The sequence below is a fragment of the Eptesicus fuscus genome, chromosome 6, assembly GCF_027574615.1.
Source record: "Eptesicus fuscus isolate TK198812 chromosome 6, DD_ASM_mEF_20220401, whole genome shotgun sequence".
Classification (NCBI taxonomy): domain Eukaryota; kingdom Metazoa; phylum Chordata; class Mammalia; order Chiroptera; family Vespertilionidae; genus Eptesicus; species Eptesicus fuscus.
Genome location: NC_072478.1, coordinates 106,510,601 through 106,528,709, shown reverse-complemented (window position 1 = coordinate 106,528,709; position 18,109 = coordinate 106,510,601). Strand labels below are relative to the sequence as shown.

At 69.2% G+C, this 18,109-nt stretch overlaps 1 protein-coding gene across 2 annotated transcripts in view; it reads left to right on the top strand.

Annotated features, from left to right (window-relative positions):
• FOXK1 (forkhead box K1) overlaps positions 1 to 15,215 on the top strand; it is a 42,335-nt gene extending 27,120 nt beyond the window's left edge. For both annotated transcript variants that reach the window (XM_054718244.1, XM_054718245.1), the window contains exons 3-9: positions 5,637 to 5,793; positions 6,168 to 6,314; positions 7,059 to 7,252; positions 8,801 to 8,967; positions 9,050 to 9,337; positions 10,689 to 10,913; positions 14,454 to 15,215. In XM_054718244.1, the coding sequence (XP_054574219.1) occupies positions 5,637 to 5,793; positions 6,168 to 6,314; positions 7,059 to 7,252; positions 8,801 to 8,967; positions 9,050 to 9,337; positions 10,689 to 10,913; positions 14,454 to 14,746 (1,471 nt within the window). In that variant the 3' untranslated portion in view covers positions 14,747 to 15,215. The remainder of the gene's footprint in view (positions 1 to 5,636; positions 5,794 to 6,167; positions 6,315 to 7,058; positions 7,253 to 8,800; positions 8,968 to 9,049; positions 9,338 to 10,688; positions 10,914 to 14,453) is intronic.
• Positions 15,216 to 18,109: the final 2,894 nt, after the last annotated feature.

Here is an 18,109-nt window from a genome sequence, read left to right as displayed (position 1 = left end):
GCACGCCCGGCTCGGCAGGGAGGTTCATGAGCGCGCACGCCCGGCTCGGCAGAGAGGTGCATGAGCACCAAAGCGGAGAGAGCTCAGGTCCACCAGCCGCTGAGTGGACACGTGGGATGTGGCTGTCCTTCCGTGGACATGGTTCGGGCGGAGGCCTGTGCAGTGTGGGGCCTCGACAGCGGTGTGCCATGTGCAGGGCCGACACAAGCTACAGCCCGCCGCTGTGGGCAGCGAGCAGAGCAGGCAGAGGTGCAGGGACAGGAAGTAGGGGAGCGGCCGCGGCTGGGTGGTTGCAGGGGCCTTTCTTCCCAGCGCGAGGAAGCGTCTGGAGTTAGACGGCTGTGGTGGTCACACAACGCACAGATGCATGGCCAGTGCGCTCGGAATGTGTGAGGCTGTGCAGCTGCCTGAGGCTGAGGGGGAGACGCCGTCCTGACCCTTCACCCAGCAGCACCAGAGCTGCGAGGGCCCGTGACGGCGTGGTGTGCTCCACGCGCCAGGGCAACCGCAGCGGCGGCCCCACCCCGACCCCCAGCCTCTCCCTGACCCCCAGCCTGACCCCCAGCTTCACCCCGACCCTAGCCTCTCCCCGACCCCCAGCCTCTCCCCGACCCCCAGCCTCTCCCCGACCCCCAGCCTCTCCCCGACCCCCAGCCTCACCCCAACCCCAGCCTCTCCCCGACCCCCAGCCTCTCCCTGACCCCAGCCTCTCCCCGACCCCCAGCCTCACCCCGACCCCCAGCCTCACCCCGACCCCAGCCTCTCCCCGACCCCCAGCCTCTCCCTGACCCCAGCCTCTCCCCGACCCCCAGCCTCTCCCTGGACCGCATTATTAACAGCTAGAGGCCCAGTGCATGAAATTTGTGCACTAGTAGGGTCCCTAGGCCTGGCCAGCAATCAGGGCTGATCAGGGCCTTCCTTCCCTGGCTGCCAGCTGCCGGCCGGGGCCTTTCTTTGTTCTGCACCGGCCCCTGGTGGTCAGCACACGTCATAGTGAGCGATCGGTCTCCCGGTTGAACTCCTGTGGGGACAATTTGCATATTGGGCTTTTATATGTATAGATGAGTTCATAATCTGCCAGATGTCTGGGTTTGTACCTGGAGAGCTTCATGACGTAAATGTACCTCCCAGTCCTGTTCCGAATATAAGGGGGCGTCTGGCGAAGAGACTCAGGGAGCTGTGGGAGTTGCTGTTGGGAGGAGGCCAGGCCTCCGGGGGGTAGGAGGCCCTTTCGCTGGGCCGTGTCGCTGGGACCGCTGCTCTGAGTCGGGCGGCCACTGTCCCGGCGGCACCCTGTTTGTATTTAACTCGTTTTAGGGTCCCGCGTCGGTCAGGGGCTGCGGCGTCTCCATCCTGCTCCTCCCCACTCTGTCCTTTTATCTGCGCCGCCCACAAGGCCCGGCTTCCTGTTTTCATTCGGTAAAACGTGAGCAGGGAGCGCAGCACTGGGACGGGGTTTGTGTGACACCGTCTCTCTGGCTCTGGAATGCAGCTGAGCCTTCAGACCCCAGGGGCCTCGCAAGGCTTAGCAGCCCAGAGCGTCTCTGCAGGGAGGCGCCCGTGTGTACAAACAGCCTGGCCCGCCTCCCCTCCCCTCCCTGGACCCCCCCATTCCCCCCCTGGAAACCAGGCCTCTCGGAGGAAGTGGCCCTGGGGGAGCGCCGGCCCAGCCCTTTCTGAGAAGGCAGCCCGGGCCCCTCCCCCTCGTTTGTCTCCTAATTTGGTGAGGCCGCCGCCGCCGCCCCTGGCGCTGGGTCCCTGCCGCCTGGAGACCCGCTGCTCAGTTTGGGTTGGTTCTCTCTGCACCTTGTCCCCGGCCCCTGCTGCTCCAGGACCTGGGGAGTGGCTGTGCCGTGGGGACACTCTCTGCTGCTCCAGGACCTGGGGAGTGGCTGTGCCGTGGGGACACTCTCTGCTGCTCCAGGACCTGGGGAGTGGCTGTGCCGTGGGGACACTCTCTGCTGCTCCAGGACCTGGGGAGTGGCTGTACCGTGGGGACACTCTCTGCTGCTCCAGGACCTGGGGAGTGGCTGTACCGTGGGGACACTCTCGGGAGTAAACAGCCGGCCCCGCCCTCCGGCCCGCCCTCCGGCCTTCCCCTGTTTCTAGTGTTTTGCTGCCGCTGCCAGGCCAGGGTGAGTGCTGGTGGCCGGTTGGTGTTTGTCACCGAGGGCTCCACCGGGACGTGAAGGAGCGCCCTCCGAAGTGAAGCTGCTGTCGCAGCAGCGTGGACTCTCCGTCGTAAAGCAGCGGTGTTTATAGAAAAGGGAAGCGGCCATCGTTCCTGGGTGTCGCAGGAACACGGTCGGGAAGCGCCCTGTGAGCGAGTCTGAAGGAAACCGCGGTCACACCCAGACGCACGTCGCCGGCGAGCACCTCATGCCGCTCAGCCGGGCTCTCGAAAGCCGTTCCTTCAGGCAGGCTGCTCTCGACTGTTCTGTGACAGACGTCAAAAACGGAAGTAACGTGCTCACTGAGACTGGGCGGAGGTGAGCGGAACACGCAGTAAAACTTCAAAGCCTGCAGCCCTCGCAGCGCCCTCCGCGGTCCCGCTCTCCGGCCCGGCCCGGCCCGGCCCGGCCCGTGGCAATGTCCTCGTGCCCGTCCTCAGAAACGCCCCTCCTCGTGCCCGTCCTCAGAAACGCCCGAGCACCTGGCGTCGGGGACCGTGCTCAGCTCTGGTTCTCGTCACAAACCTGCTCTTCGGGGTCAGGAGCCACAGACTCTAATTTCCGTGACAAATGGAGACGGTGGCTGGCGAGCCAGGCCTGTGCTGAGGCGGGCACAGCGCACGCCCCTTACAGACCGGGACCCCGAGGGCAGTGCAGTCCTCGTGCCCGCGCCCCTGCTGTGGCGTTCGCGTTCACGCTGTCCACCAGAGCCGTGCGCTGGCGCTTCTCTGAGGCCACGCGCCGGGTCGCAGCCGGCACGGCCTCCGGCGCTCCCCTCACGGCACCCGCGCCCCCAGGCCCTCGGGTTTGCATGCGGGAGACTGACTTCCACGGCGAGGCTCCGCGTTCCCTTCGCGCCCCCGCCCCCACCTCCCCCCGGAAAGCTCCGCCGGAGCCGGGGCTTCACCCGATGCCTTTTGCTCGGTGTCGCCTCAGGCCCGGAGCTGCCGCTGTGCCGTGGTGCGTGCGCCCTCCTGGGTGGCCGGGCACCAGGCCCGCATCACAGCCTCGCCCTGGCGGCGCTCTGCTTACCCCCTTCCCCCCCCCGAGCCTGAGCCTCGCCGTGCTGGGTTAGGTCTCCGTGCCTGAGGCCTGGCAGGCCTCCCTCTGGCGCCCAGGCCTCCCCTCCCGCCCCCCTCCCCCCACGTCGGGTGCCCCGGGAGTGCCCTCCCCTGACCCCGGGTCTGCCTTTGCCTCTGCCCTGTGTTTATTGGGGAACATCCTCCAGGGGCTCCGGGGCGGGACGGAGGGGAGTGTTTCCACCCCCACCCCCCACCCCCCGTGGTCACTGTTGTTCTCTCGCACGGGAGGCGGGTACCTGCAGGGCTTCCAGGGGGGCGTTTCCCTCGTAACTCACGTCGCTTTCTAGTTTCCAGTGATGCTGCTCAGAAGTTAACACTCTTCTGACCCCTGGTCCTTCCTACACGCTGTCCTGGCCGAGCTGGCTCCGTGTGCCCAGCGGGCGGCGTGTCCGTGTGCCCAGCGGGCGGCGTGTCCGCCACACGGGCATGCAGGCACCCCACGCACCCCGCTGCCTTCTCTCCCGGTGCCGGGGTGTGGGCGCAGACCTGGCAGGTGTGTCTTGGACGGTCTCCGAGCCGCGTGCCAGGTCTGGGTGCCCAGGGCGCCGCGTTGGTCCTGCCGCGTCCAGAGCAGCCGCTGGCAGGCCAGGCCGGCCTCGAGGAGGTGCTGCTCGTGGCCTACACGGAAAGGTGACTTCAGATCATTTTCCATAAAACGCGCGGCGGTTGCCGGCTCGCGTGCATCTCGCTTTGTGTCCACCTTTCATCCGAAGTCGGGGCGGCACCTGAGTCATGTGACCCCCGTGCTGCTCTCCGCGCGGATCCAGGCTCCCGCGCCTCGGCGGTCCGTCGCCCTGAGTGCGCGGCTCTCTGCTTCGGCTCCATCCAGGAGCCAGCACGCCTCCTCCTCGCCCCGAGACACTGCTTCTCCCTCGGCGTTGTCTCCGGCTCTGCTCGTTGCCAGGCAGCTTCAGCGGAGCAGCAAGAAGCTCTCGGGGACGCCGGCGTCCTGCAGTGGCCCCAGAGCCCGCAGCCGCCGACTGCCCCAGGCGCTCGGCGTGCGTGCAGCGGCCTCCGCCCTGGCCTGGAGGCGTGGGGTCAGCGGGGTCCCAGGTGGCCGCCGGCCGCGGGGTGAAGGGCTCATTGAGAAGCTCGCTGCTCGGAGGCCAGAAGCCGCGTGCGCACAGGCACGTCCCGGGCGGCCGGCTGGCCCGTCCCGAGGTTCGGCAGAGGCTGCGAGCGGCTCTGGTCCCGGGCCAGCCCGCGCCCGCGCTTCCGCTGGAGGTCGGACGGCAGTTTTCTCTGACCTTTCACAAACAGCGGCTGGGGACGGGCAGTGTGGCCCAGGAGCCACCGCGTCCTCTCCACTGGGTGGGGTGGGGGGAGTTTCGGGTCCAGGAGGGCGTGGACGGTGTGGAGCAGCCGCAGGGCCTCACGGGACCTCAGGAGAAGCCACGGGCTGCGTGTCCCCCGCCCCGGCTTCGTGCGTGGCCGTGGCCTTGGCTCCTAGGACGCCCTGGAAAAGCCTGGCTGCGTGCGTGGCCGGGGCCTGGGACGACCCTCCCCTCCCGCCGACTCCGCCAGCAGGTGTGTGTTGAGGACCGGGCTCGGAAGGTGCCGTGCTGCTTCCCGCCGCGTCCCGTGTGGGTGTGGGTGACGTACTGCGCGCACAGCTGCTTCCCGCCGCGTCCCGTGTGGGTGTGGGTGACGTGCTGCGCGCACAGCTGCTTCCCGCCGCGTCCCGTGTGGGTGTGGGTGACGTACTGCGCGCACAGCTGCTTCCCGCCGCGTCCCGTGTGGGTGTGGGTGACGTGCTGCGCGCACAGCACCCTCTCGGCCGGAAAAGGCCGGCGATCAGGGCCGTGGTTCCAGGAGGCAGGCTCCTTCCTTCCAGACCTGCTTCCCCTTCCAGTGCTTGCAGGGATGTTCTCGGGGTTTGTGATGGAATTAGCTTTAGGGCCAGGATCTCCGTGTGGTGTGTTACTGAGGAAACGGGCTGGACGCTGGGGGGCGCAGGCCGGTACCCACAGGCCCGGAGCTGCCTGGGGCGGCCGCAGAGGAGCGGAGATGCTTCTGCCCCACACTGGGCTGTCCCTGCCGCCGCGGAGAGGGAGCCAGGTGGCTACGGTGGCAGGGCTGGTGGCCCTCCTGGAACGGGCAAGCAGCAGCACCGCTCCGACCTTCGCTGAGGGTGCCCCCGTGTGGACAGCGGCGGCCCTGCGGCCACCCTGCCTGTCAGGCCGCCTCCCTGGGCCAGGTCTGGGCTGAGGACATGACGGTCCTCTGGTGGCACGGTCCACCTTCATCCGGCGGGCGCCGTGCCATCCAGTCACGGAGCAGGGAAGTGCGGGCACGTGTCCCCGTTCCTTCAGGGCCCCGGGTCCCGCTTCCTGCACAGAGGCCTCCCAGGACCGTGACCGGAGCGTGTCCTCTCTCTCCGCAGTGTTCCCAACTCCTGCCCGGCCAGTCCACGTGGGGCCGGGTCCTCCAGCTACCGATTCGTCCAGAACGTGACCTCGGACCTGCAGCTGGCCGCGGAGTTCGCCGCGAAGGCCGCCTCAGAGCAGCAGGCAGACACGTCCGGAGGAGACAGCCCCAAGGTCTCAGCTCACCCCCCGCCCCGCGCTCCTTCTCCCGGCATTCCCCGCATCCGTCCGCTGTTGACCAAGCAGTTTTAGTTTTAATTGGTCTTTGAGAGGAGGAAAGGTTTTGCCTTACAGCTTTGTCTCGGTTCCTTCCCCCCTGGGAACTTTCAAAATCAGCTGTGAGATGAGGAGGGAGGTGTCAGAGCAAATCGTGACGAGACCCTCCTCCCCGCCGGGAGGCGGAGGGCGCTTCCTGTTTGGAGCGAGCAGGTGGCTGGGTCTGGTTGAAGGAGACACACTACCGACCTGTCCCGCCGGGCGCTGCTGCGCTGGGAGGGCCGTGGTGGGCGGGCTGGGGGACGCCTCGCTCACCGCTGCCTGCTCCCCAGGACGAGTCGAAGCCGCCCTACTCGTACGCACAGCTGATCGTGCAGGCCATCTCCTCGGCGCAGGACCGGCAGCTGACACTAAGCGGCATCTACGCCCACATCACCAAGCATTACCCCTACTACCGGACGGCCGACAAGGGCTGGCAGGTGAGGTTCACGCCGGCTCGGGACATGGGCCCCGCAGAGCGTCCAAAATGGGCCGCGTCCCGGTGCGCCCAGGCCCCGCCCTCGGAGGGCCGGGAGCGTGAGGATGGCTACACCCGCCTCGTCACGTTGCTGGGCTCTGTGCTCACACCGCGTGTCCATCACGGGCGCGTTCCTGTGCGTGGGGTCTGAGACCGTGTCTGCATCAGGCGTAACCAGCGTGTCCCGTTCCCCGTGTGTCTCCTGGTTTCTTTCCTTTGCCAGTGGGTCGCGCAGGCATTCCTTTGTTGGTTGGTTGGTTGGTTTGTTTTGTTAATCCTCACCCGAGGACATTTTTCCAGTGATTTTTGGAGAGAGTGGAAGCGGGGGAAGAGACAGAGAGAAACATCGCCGGGTTGCCTCCTGCACGCACCCCGACCAGGGCCAGGATTGAACCTGCACCTGAGGCATGTGCCAGAATTGAACCTGGTACCCTTCAATCCGAGGGCCGACGCTCTACCCACTGAGCCGCCCGGCCAGGCTCCGTGCCGGCCGCCTGGGCACCCTCCTCCACCAGGGGTCGCTTTTGCTGCCTCGCGTTTGCGTCGAGAACGGAGCGATGCGGCCCTGGGTTTTGGCAGGAAAAGCTCCCCGTGCTTTGCACTCCCCCAGGAACGGGCCTGGCCAGCCCGCGGGAGCCGCCGCCGGTGGGGGCGGCTGGGCGTGGCTTTCTGATTTGCTAGCGAGCGGTGCCCTCTCTGCCTGCAGAACTCGATTCGACACAACCTCTCCTTGAACCGCTACTTCATCAAAGTGCCGCGCTCCCAGGAGGAGCCGGGGAAGGGGTCCTTCTGGCGCATCGACCCGGCCTCCGAGGCCAAGCTGGTGGAGCAGGCCTTCCGGAAGCGCAGGCAGAGGGGCGTCTCCTGCTTCCGCACCCCCTTCGGGCCGCTGTCCTCCAGGTGAGCCGGCGCCCACGGCCCTTCCCCGTCCTGAGAGAGGGCCTGTCCCGGTCCGCGCTGACGGTAACTGCCGTCGGCAGCCGTGGGAAGGGCCTCTGGCGGAGGGCGGGCGGCACGTGGCGCTCTCTGTGTCCGCGATCCCCTTCCCATGAGGACACCGTCCCTGGACTGGGCCCACCCTGCTGACCTCATTAGGCTCGAGCACCTCCCTGCAGGCCCCGCAACCCCCCCTCGCGCCCCCCCCCCCCCCCCCCCCCCGCAGCAGGCGCCTCCGAGGCACTGGCGTGAGGGCTCCGGGCTGCTCTGCCCATGAGCGGCGCTGGGGGGAGTTCCGGGGGCGAGGGGGGGGTCCAGGCGCCTTCGTGTGCCCAGCGCTGCCCGGGAAGCCCTGTGTGCGGGGTGTCTGTGAAGGTGGCTCGTCCTCAGGGCCACGTTGGAAGCTGCGCCCCCGATCTTGTGCTGCACGTAGAACTTGCACAGGGAATTGGGGAGAGGGCACCCCCAGACCAGGAGGACAGGGAAGCAGCTTTGCTGTGGGCTGGGTCTCGGCCTGCGTTGGGGGCAGAGGTGGGTGGGAAGGGTTTGGTGTCGTCGAGTAAAGCCAGGTCCATGGGGCCCAGGCAGGAAGTTGCACGTTCGAGCGCCTTCACCGACGGGGTGACCGCTGGGGTCCCCAGGCGAGGACTCCGGCCAGAGGGAGGGTCTCTGCCGCGGGGACAGCGCCCCTTGTCGGGGAGGGAGGGGTGTCTACCGTGGGTCACAGACTCAGAATGAAGACTGCTTCCCCAGCTGCATGGGGGGCGCAGGAGGCCGTCCCCCGAGAGGAAAGGCCCGATGCTGGCAGCCGGCGGGCAGGGCTGGAGGAGGGGGCTGTTCCAGGCCCGGGCGGGTCACTCGGGGGCACAGGGTCACTCAAGGGACATGAGTCACTCGGGAGCGCAGGCTCCCCCCGGCAGGCCCTCCCCGGCAGGCCCCCCCCGGCAGGCCCCCCCCGGCAGGCCCCCCCCGGCAGGCTCCCCCCGGCAGGCCCTCCCCGGCAGGCTCCCCCCGGCAGGCCCTCCCCGGCAGGCCCCCCCCGGCAGGCTCCCCCCGGCAGGCCCTCCCCGGCAGGCTCCCCCCGGCAGGCCCTCCCCGGCAGGCCCTCCCCGGCAGGCTCCCCCCGGCAGGCCCTCCCCGGCAGGCTCCCCCCGGCAGGCTCCCCCCGGCAGGCTCCCCCCGGCAGGCTCTCCTGGCGGGAAGTCGGTGCCCGTCCCACAGAGCTTGTGTGGTGAACACGGAGGACAGCGCCCTGTCCCGGGGACGCTGGGCCCTTGGGGAGCAGGAGCTCGGGGCGTGGCTTCATCTGTGGCCACAGCAGCGTGCGTCCCCGGGGCTGGGCTGGGCCGGGGGCCGGGCAGCTCGTCCTCGCTGCAGGAGTGGGCACCCCTTGTGGGGCCAGCGGGCGGGGGCGGGGGAGGCCAGGCGCAGGTGGTCCGCGTCCTAGCGCCTCCGCTGTGTTAAGGCCTTGCTTCTGGCCGCGCTCCCCGCGTGGCCCCTCCCCGTCCTCAGGAGCGCCCCGGCCTCGCCCACCCACCCCGGGCTGATGTCCCCTCGCTCCAGCGGCCTGCAGACTCCGGAGTGCCTGTCTCGGGAGGGCTCCCCCATTCCACACGACCCCGACTTTGGGTCGAAGCTCGCCTCTGTTCCCGAGTACCGCTACTCCCAGAGCGCTCCCGGTAAGAGGGGCCCCTGCGGCGGGCAGACCCAGACCCGGGCCGGGGGTGTCGGGCCCGCTGACCTCGCGCTCCTTCTCTGCAGGCTCTCCCGTCAGCGCCCAGCCCGTGATCATGGCCGTGCCCCCCCGACCTCCTAGTTTAGTGGCCAAGCCCGTGGCCTACATGCCTGCATCCATCGTGACGGCACAGCAGCCCCCGGGCCACGCCATCCACGTGGTGCAGCAGGCGCCCCCTGTCACCATGCTCAGGGTGGTCACCTCCTCCGCCAGCTCCGCCAACGGGTACATCCTCACCACCAACCAGGCCTCAGCCGGGGCCGCCCATGAAGCAGCCGGCGCCGCGGTGCTGGACCTGGGCAGCGAGGCGAGAGGTGAGAGCTTGTGGTCCCTTCTGGGGCTCCAGGACGTGGAGCTGTCCGCCTGCTGCCCCCACTCCCTGCTACCTGTGTTTTGGGGAGCCTGCCCTGTGCAGTCAGCAGGGTCACCTCCAGAGCACGCTCTCCCCGTGAGGAGCAGCCGGGTGCTCGCAGCCCAGGTCGCCCTGTTGGGGGGGGGGGGGGGAGCAGGAACCCAAGGATGAGGCCTCTCGAGCGCGGAGAGGAGTCTTTAGAAGTCGTTAAAGTAAACACTCGTTACACAGCCCTGAGCTGGAACCGGGGCCCCGTCGCTAATGGGGTGAATCCCAGCAGTGGGGGCGGGGGAAGCCTCGCCTGCGGCGGGTCTGCATGGAGGTCAGCCATTCCCAGGAGCAGCCCTGTCCCTCAGTCACCCTGGCTGTAAAGTGACTATTACACGTGTGTATAACAGCCCTGTTCCTCGGTCACCCTGGCTGTAAAGTGACCATTACACGTGTGTATAACAGCCCTGTTCCTCGGTCACCCTGGCTGTAAAGTGACCGTTACACGTGTGTTTAACAGTCCTGTCCCTCGGTCACCCTGGCTGTAAAGTGACCGTTACACGTGTGTTTAACAGTCCTGTCCCTCGGTCACCCTGGCTGTAAAGTGACCGTTACACGTGTGTTTAACAGTCCTGTCCCTCGGTCACCCTGGCTGTAAAGTGACCGTTACACGTGTGTTTAACAGCCCTGTTCCTCGGTCACCCTGGCTGTAGAGTGACCATTACACGTGTGTTTAACAGCCCTGTCCCTCGGTAACCCTGGCTGTAAAGTGACCGTTACACGTGTGTATAACAGCCCTGTTCCTCGGTCACCCTGGCTGTAAAGTGACCGTTACACGTGTGTTTAACAGCCCTGTCCCTCGGTCACCCTGGCTGTAAAGTGACCGTTACACGTGTGTTTAACAGTCCTGTCCCTCGGTCACCCTGGCTGTAAAGTGACCGTTACACGTGTGTTTAACAGCCCTGTTCCTCGGTCACCCTGGCTGTAGAGTGACCGTTACACGTGTGTTTAACAGCCCTGTCCCTCGGTCACCCTGGCTGTAGAGTGACCGTTACACGTGTGTTTAACAGCCCTGTCCCTCGGTCACCCTGGCTGTAAAGTGACCGTTACACGTGTGTTTAACAGCCCTGTTCCTCGGTCACCCTGGCTGTAGAGTGACCGTTACACGTGTGTTTAACAGCCCTGTCCCTCGGTCACCCTGGCTTTAACTCCTCGGTGCCATTTTCCTTTTGAGAAGCGATGGCTTTTCCCAGCGTCGGCGCCGGAAACCCGCAGCTCAGGGCGGGCGCCGCGGCAAGGGGTCCCTGACGCGCGCTCTTCCCTAGGCCTGGAGGAGAAGCCCACCATCGCCTTCGCCGCCATCCCCGCCGCCAGCCGCGTCATCCAGACGGTGGCCAGCCAGATGGCCCCCGGCGTCCCCGGGCACACGGTCACCATCCTGCAGCCGGCCACGCCCGTGAGCATCGGGCAGCACCCCCTCCCGGTCCGGGCCGTCACGCAGAACGGAAGGCACGCGGTCCCCTCCAATAGTGTAGCCGGCAGCGCTTACGGTGAGTTCCTGCCGCCCGCCGCACCGCGTCGCAGCCCGGGTTCAGGCAGTCAGTGCCCAGGGGACCGTTTGCCTGGCCATCCCGTCCGCCGGTCGGGCGTCCACCGGCTGAGCAGCTGCTAAGCGCCGGGCACCGTGACACTGAGCTGTCCCCGTCACAGCTCACGCTGCTGAGACAGGGCAGGGCATCGGACGGCACACGTCCTGGGGACCGGGGCAGAGGGCTGAGGGCACGTCCTGGGGACCGGGGCTGAGGGCTGAGGGCTGAGGGCACGTCCTGGGGACCGGGGCTGAGGGCTGAGGGCTGAGGGCACGTCCTGGGGACCGGGGCTGAGGGCTGAGGGCACGTCCTGGGGACCGGGGCTGAGGGCTGAGGGCACGTCCTGGGGACCGGGGCTGAGGGCTGAGGGCACGTCCTGGGGACCGGGGCTGAGGGCTGTGGGCACGTCCTGGGGACCGGGGCTGAGGGCTGAGGGCACGTCCTGGGGACCGGGGCTGAGGGCTGAGGGCACGTCCTGGGGACCGGGGCTCAGGGCTGAGGGCTGAGGGCTGAGGGCACGTCCTGGGGACCGGGGCTGAGGGCTGAGGGCTGAGGGCACGTCCTGGGGACCGGGGCTGAGGGCTGAGGGCACGTCCTGGGGACCGGGGCTGAGGGCTGAGGGCACGTCCTGGGGACCGGGGCTGAGGGCTGAGGGCTGAGGGCACGTCCTGGGGACCAGGGCTCAGGGCTGAGGGCTGAGGGCTGAGGGCACGTCCTGGGGACCGGGGCTGAGGGCTGAGGGCACGTCCTGGGGACCGGGGCTGAGGGCTGAGGGCACGTCCTGGGGACCGGGGCTGAGGGCTGAGGGCTGAGGGCACGTCCTGGGGACCGGGGCTGAGGGCTGAGGGCACGTCCTGGGGACCGGGGCTGAGGGCTGAGGGCACGTCCTGGGGACCGGGGCTGAGGGCTGAGGGCTGAGGGCTGAGGGCACGTCCTGGGGACCGGGGCTGAGGGCTGAGGGCACGTCCTGGGGACCGGGGCTGAGGGCTGAGGGCTGAGGGCACGTCCTGGGGACCGGGGCTGAGGGCTGAGGGCTGAGGGCTGAGGGCACGTCCTGGGGACCGGGGCTGAGGGCTGAGGGCACGTCCTGGGGACCGGGGCTGAGGGCTGAGGGCTGAGGGCACGTCCTGGGGACCGGGGCTGAGGGCTGAGGGCACGTCCTGGGGACCGGGGCTGAGGGCTGAGGGCACGTCCTGGGGACCGGGGCTGAGGGCTGAGGGCACGTCCTGGGGACCGGGGCTGAGGGCTGAGGGCACGTCCTGGGGACCAGGGCTCAGGGCTGAGGGCTGAGGGCTGAGGGCACGTCCTGGGGACCGGGACTGAGGGCTGAGGGCACGTCCTGGGGACCGGGGCTGAGGGCTGAGGGCTGAGGGCACGTCCTGGGGACCAGGGCTGAGGGCTGAGGGCACGTCCTGGGGACCGGGGCTGAGGGCTGAGGGCTGAGGGCTGAGGGCACGTCCTGGGGACCGGGGCTGAGGGCTGAGGGCACGTCCTGGGGACCGGGGCTGAGGGCTGAGGGCACGTCCTGGGGACCGGGGCTGAGGGCTGAGGGCTGAGGGCACGTCCTGGGGACCAGGGCTCAGGGCTGAGGGCTGAGGGCTGAGGGCACGTCCTGGGGACCGGGGCTGAGGGCTGAGGGCACGTCCTGGGGACCGGGGCTGAGGGCTGAGGGCACGTCCTGGGGACCGGGGCTGAGGGCTGAGGGCTGAGGGCACGTCCTGGGGACCGGGGCTGAGGGCTGAGGGCACGTCCTGGGGACCGGGGCTGTGGGCTGAGGGCACGTCCTGGGGACCGGGGCTGAGGGCTGAGGGCTGAGGGCTGAGGGCACGTCCTGGGGACCAGGGCTCAGGGCTGAGGGCTGAGGGCTGAGGGCACGTCCTGGGGACCGGGGCTGAGGGCTGAGGGCACGTCCTGGGGACCGGGGCTGAGGGCTGAGGGCACGTCCTGGGGACCGGGGCTCAGGGCTGAGGGCTGAGGGCTGAGGGCACGTCCTGGGGACCGGGACTGAGGGCTGAGGGCACGTCCTGGGGACCAGGGCTCAGGGCTGAGGGCTGAGGGCTGAGGGCACGTCCTGGGGACCGGGACTGAGGGCTGAGGGCACGGCCTGGGGACCGGGGCTGAGGGCTGAGGGCACGTCCTGGGGACCGGGGCTGAGGGCTGAGGGCTGAGGGCTGAGGGCACGTCCTGGGGACCGGGGCTGAGGGCTGAGGGCACGTCCTGGGGACCGGGGCTGAGGGCTGAGGGCACGTCCTGGGGACCGGGGCTGAGGGCTGAGGGCACGTCCTGGGGACCGGGGCTGAGGGCTGAGGGCACGTCCTGGGGACCGGGGCTGAGGGCTGAGGGCTGAGGGCTGAGGGCACGTCCTGGGGACCGGGGCTGAGGGCTGAGGGCACGTCCTGGGGACCGGGGCTGAGGGCTGAGGGCACGTCCTGGGGACCGGGGCTGAGGGCTGAGGGCTGAGGGCTGAGGGCACGTCCTGGGGACCGGGGCTGAGGGCTGAGGGCACGTCCTGGGGACCGGGGCTGAGGGCTGAGGGCACGTCCTGGGGACCGGGGCTGAGGGCTGAGGGCTGAGGGCACGTCCTGGGGACCAGGGCTCAGGGCTGAGGGCTGAGGGCTGAGGGCACGTCCTGGGGACCGGGGCTGAGGGCTGAGGGCACGTCCTGGGGACCGGGGCTGAGGGCTGAGGGCTGAGGGCTGAGGGCACGTCCTGGGGACCGGGGCTGAGGGCTGAGGGCACGTCCTGGGGACCGGGGCTGAGGGCTGAGGGCACGTCCTGGGGACCGGGGCTGAGGGCTGAGGGCTGAGGGCTGAGGGCACGTCCTGGGGACCAGGGCTCGGGGCTGAGGGCTGAGGGCTGAGGGCACGTCCTGGGGACCAGGGCTGAGGGCTGAGGGCACGTCCTGGGGACCGGGGCTGAGGGCTGAGGGCACGTCCTGGGGACCGGGGCTGAGGGCTGAGGGCACGTCCTGGGGACCGGGGCTGAGGGCTGAGGGCACGTCCTGGGGACCGGGGCTGAGGGCTGAGGGCACGTCCTGGGGACCGGGGCTGAGGGCTGAGGGCACGTCCTGGGGACCAGGGCTCAGGGCTCAGGGCTGAGGGCACGTCCTGGGGACCAGGGCTCAGGGCTCAGGGCTGAGGGCACGTCCTGGGGACCGGGGCTGAGGGCTGAGGGCTGAGGGCACGTCCTGGGGACCAGGGCTCAGGGCTGAGGGCTGAGGGCACGTTCTGGGGACCGGGGCTGAGGGCTGAGGGCTGAGGGCTTTGGCTCTCAGCCAGGTGCTCAGGAAGGCAGCGGAGGGGGAGTGGGCAGGTGCTGGAGTAGACAGGGACAGTGCACCCCTCAGGTGGAGGGGGACCGGGGTTAAGGTGGGGTGGCTCACGGGAAAGCAAGTCCAGCTGGGGTGGGAGCAGGTGGGCGGCTGGCCCCGGGGCTGCTGGGAGCGGGGCCGCACTCAGCCCCAGTGCTGGTCCCATCGGTAACCTCGCTCCCTCCCCGCAGCCCTCACCAGCCCCCTGCAGCTCCTGGCGGCCCAGGCCAGCTCGTCCACTCCCGTGGTGGTCGCCCGGGTGTGCGAGGTGGGGCCCGAGGAGCCGGCAGTCGCCACCACCACCACCACGCCAGCCACCGCCACGCCAGCCACCGCCACGCCAGCCACCGCCGTCCCCTCTGCCGCAGCCTCCGGGGAGCCCGAGGTGAAGCGGTCCCGGCTGGAGGAGCCCAGTGGGACTGTGAGCACGCAGGCCGGGGTGATCACCGCCGCCGGCCCGCAGGGGCCCGGGACCGGGGAGTGACGCTGCAGGAGGTGGAGTGGGACGCACGCCAAAGGGAACAGCTGGACCACGACGCCCACACCGCCGCCTGGGACCGAGCACGCGCCACACGGACAGGCCGGCCCGCCCGCCTGCTCCTGCCACTCGTCCTCCCTGCCGGCACCTCCTGCCCCTGCCGCCGTCGAAACCAAACATAAACGCGTTCAGACAGCTGCGTGTATGGTTCTGGGATTCTTTGATTTCCTCCCCCGAGCACGGCTTGTCCGCAGGCCCGTCGGGGGCGTGGGGAGGCTGCGCACCGAGGACCAGACCCCAGGCCCCGGTGTGAGCAGAGCTGGCCAGGCAGGCCTTCGAGGGACGGACGCGCACTCCGCTCCTGCGCCCGCATCGGAACCGGCGAGAAAGGCGGGCGGTCTGACTTCCAGCTGCTCGTGACGTCTGCCCCCTAAAATCGTGGCCCAGGGGCATCCATTGGCATTAACAGGGCGGGGGGGGGGGGGGGTTGGCTGTGGACCGAGGAGTCCTTGTCCGGGTGCAGCGAGGAATCCAGGCTTCACCACACATCTGAGGCCCAGAGGGATCGTCTGGTTCCGAGGTTTCCACCTGCAGACGCCATGGCCGGTTCTTGCTGCCGCGACCCCGAGAGTGAACCCTCGCCCTCTGCCCCCTTCAAGGAGGGCGACCTGCTCCTGGCGGCAGCACTGGGCACGTGCTCAGGAGGCGCTGGCCCCACGCGAGGACCAGCTGGAGGCAGCAGCCAGGGCTCCGCCGCGGCCCGCCCTCCCGAATCGCCACCGGAGAGGGCGCAGGCTGCCACCCGGCGGAGCCGGCTCAGGGAGGGGGACCCGCCCACCAGACCCATTTCGACAGCTAGCTCTTAGGGGTGGCACACGCCGTGGCTGCCGCGGTGCCCCACCCCCCCATGGACGGGAAGACGCCTGGTTCCTGTGGCACGAACCTCGCGTGGGAAACGCTCTTGGGAAGTCCACCTGCCGCCTCCGGGGATGCCAGAGAAGCAGGTGATGGAGAGAGCTGGCGCCGCCCTCGGTCCCCCCCACATGAGAACCCCCTCGGCCCACAGCGCCGGGTCCTGTCCGTCCGCTCCCTCCTGCGCCTGTTGTGCGCGTGGTGGCGGAGGCCTGGCTGCGGGTCTGAGCAGGGTCCCTGCGGCTGCTTCCCTCCCTTGGGGACGTGTCCCCCGGACGCGCCGGCTCCTGACGACGGGACCCACGGGCGTGCCTCTGGATGGCGCCGCAGAGCCGGCCCCGGGCCACGGACACTGTCGGGTCTTCGCCTGACCCCTGGGTCTGCTCCGACCCTTATGGCTTCTGGGATGTTTGGTTTTTCCGTCCTTTTTCAGTGACGATCCCACTCGGCAGCAGAGGTGCAGGGGGAATGGAGGGAGGGGGCGAGGGGGAGGGGGGACAAGGTCCCGACGGTGACCTGTGCCCCTGCGGGAGCTGAGGAGGGACCGGGCGGCCGGTGTCCGAGGCCCGTCAGCCAGAGGCCCGGGCACGGCCTGCGCCGGGAGGTGTGCGCTGCAGCGGGAAGGAGAGTTCTGACCCAGCCGCTGGGCACGTGAGGGAGCATTGCGCCGAGTCTGGTGGCCTGTGACCTGTGGTCCGTGGAGGGTGGGCCGACACCAGCCAAGGTCAGGAAAGCGAGAAGTCTGCTGGCCGATCCCTGTGTCCCTGCAGCCTCGGGTCCGAGACCCTTCGCTGTGGTCACCTGGGGGCTCGGCCAGACCCCCCTCACCCCACCTCCCGATCGCAGGCGCAGGCCGCTCACGGCCCCATACACGTGTCCCTGCCGGGCTTCTCGGCTCACGCTTGGGGTTTGCTGGCTCTGGGTGTTTCCTTTTCCTGTTTAAGAGCCAGGCCCATTGGAAACGGGGAAAGTGGGTTCCCGAGTCGCTAAGAGGAGGCCCCGCGACTCTGAGCCGGAGACGGGTTTGCTGGTCATTCCGTGGCCCCAGGAGGGCGTGAGGCCGGGCATCGCTCAGCGACGCTGCTGCTTCCTCTAGCAGGTCTCCGCCTCCAGGGGGCGCGCTGCAGACGCCCCGAGGCGGGAAGGCTCCTGGGCTGGGGGTGGGCTCTCACTTGACAGACGGAGCGCAGGCCTCACCAGGACGGGACGCTGTTGGGTGGGAGGACGCTGTTGGGTGGGAGGACGCTGTTGGGTGGGAGGACGTGGCGGCGGGGGAGGGGCTCCCGGAGATGTCTCCCCAAGCCTCAGCTCTGCTTTGCCCTTGAGGGACGTCACCGTCTCGGGGATCACACCCTCATTGGCCTCTGCACCCCCAACCCCCAGAACACAGCTTTTCCCCCAAGACGGGCTTCGGGGTGCAGTGCACGCACGCTGCCTCTGTCTCGATGCTGGACGACAGCGCACTACTCGTTCTAGAATAAGTTACCAAAATGATCGGAGGCTCTGCCGGGGAGAGGCGGTGCCGCCAGGCGGGACCGGACGCGCCTGCACCGCTCCGTGGCTCCGCCGGGCCCACGAGTGTCCTTGCAGCCCCTTCGCGTGCCGCTGCCCGGAAGTAACGCTCCACTAAGGACAATCACACACACAACGTGCTGCTACGGCGGGCGGGGCCGGCAGACGGCCCGCGGGGCTCAGGCGAGGGAGGAGCGGCCACCGCCCTCGCCGCGTTCGTCTGTCTCTCCGGTTGGCTCCTGTGTTTTGCAGATTCCCGTCTGAGGGTCTCGTTCTCCAGGCCTGGCTCCCACGTCAGGGCCTCCGTCCCGCGCAGCTTGCCCGGTCAGCCCCGGGTTTGGGCGAGACTTCGCCGCCGGCCTCTCCTCTCCTCTCCTCTCACCAAAGCTGCTACCTGGGCCCGAGGGAGGGTCTGCGGCGGCCCCTGCGGGTGGCGGCAGCGCATCCCCTCGGCCCCAGTCCAGGCCGCCGGCTGTGCGGGCACCACCGCCCCTCCAGCTGCGCTGCTCCCTCTGTCCCCGTCGCCCGACTCGTTACAGCTGCTTCAAAGAATTTGGGGGTCACCCCGAGCACTTCCTCGGAACGGAAATGAGAAATAGGCCCATTTGACTGATGAGGGAAAATGTTTCGACTCCTAAGCTAAAAAGGAAAAAGGTCACCTGCTGAGCTGTTCACCCCGCTGGCTTCGCGGCCTGTGGGGGCGCGTCCTTGCTGAGGGTCGTCCTTTCTGGCCTGGCCTCAGCCCCCCTCTCCCCGGCTGGGCCGCAGCTCGGCCCGCTGCTGGGGGGCCGCCCGCCCACAGCCTGAGGGCCACGTCAGCCAGGAGGTCCGCGTGGGGGGCCCGGAGCCAGCTGAGTGGGTTCCCCGGGGCAGTGAGAAGGTCGTGGGGTCTGAGGTCATCAGACGGGAGAGGTCAGCAGGGCCCACTGCTCTGGGGGACACGCC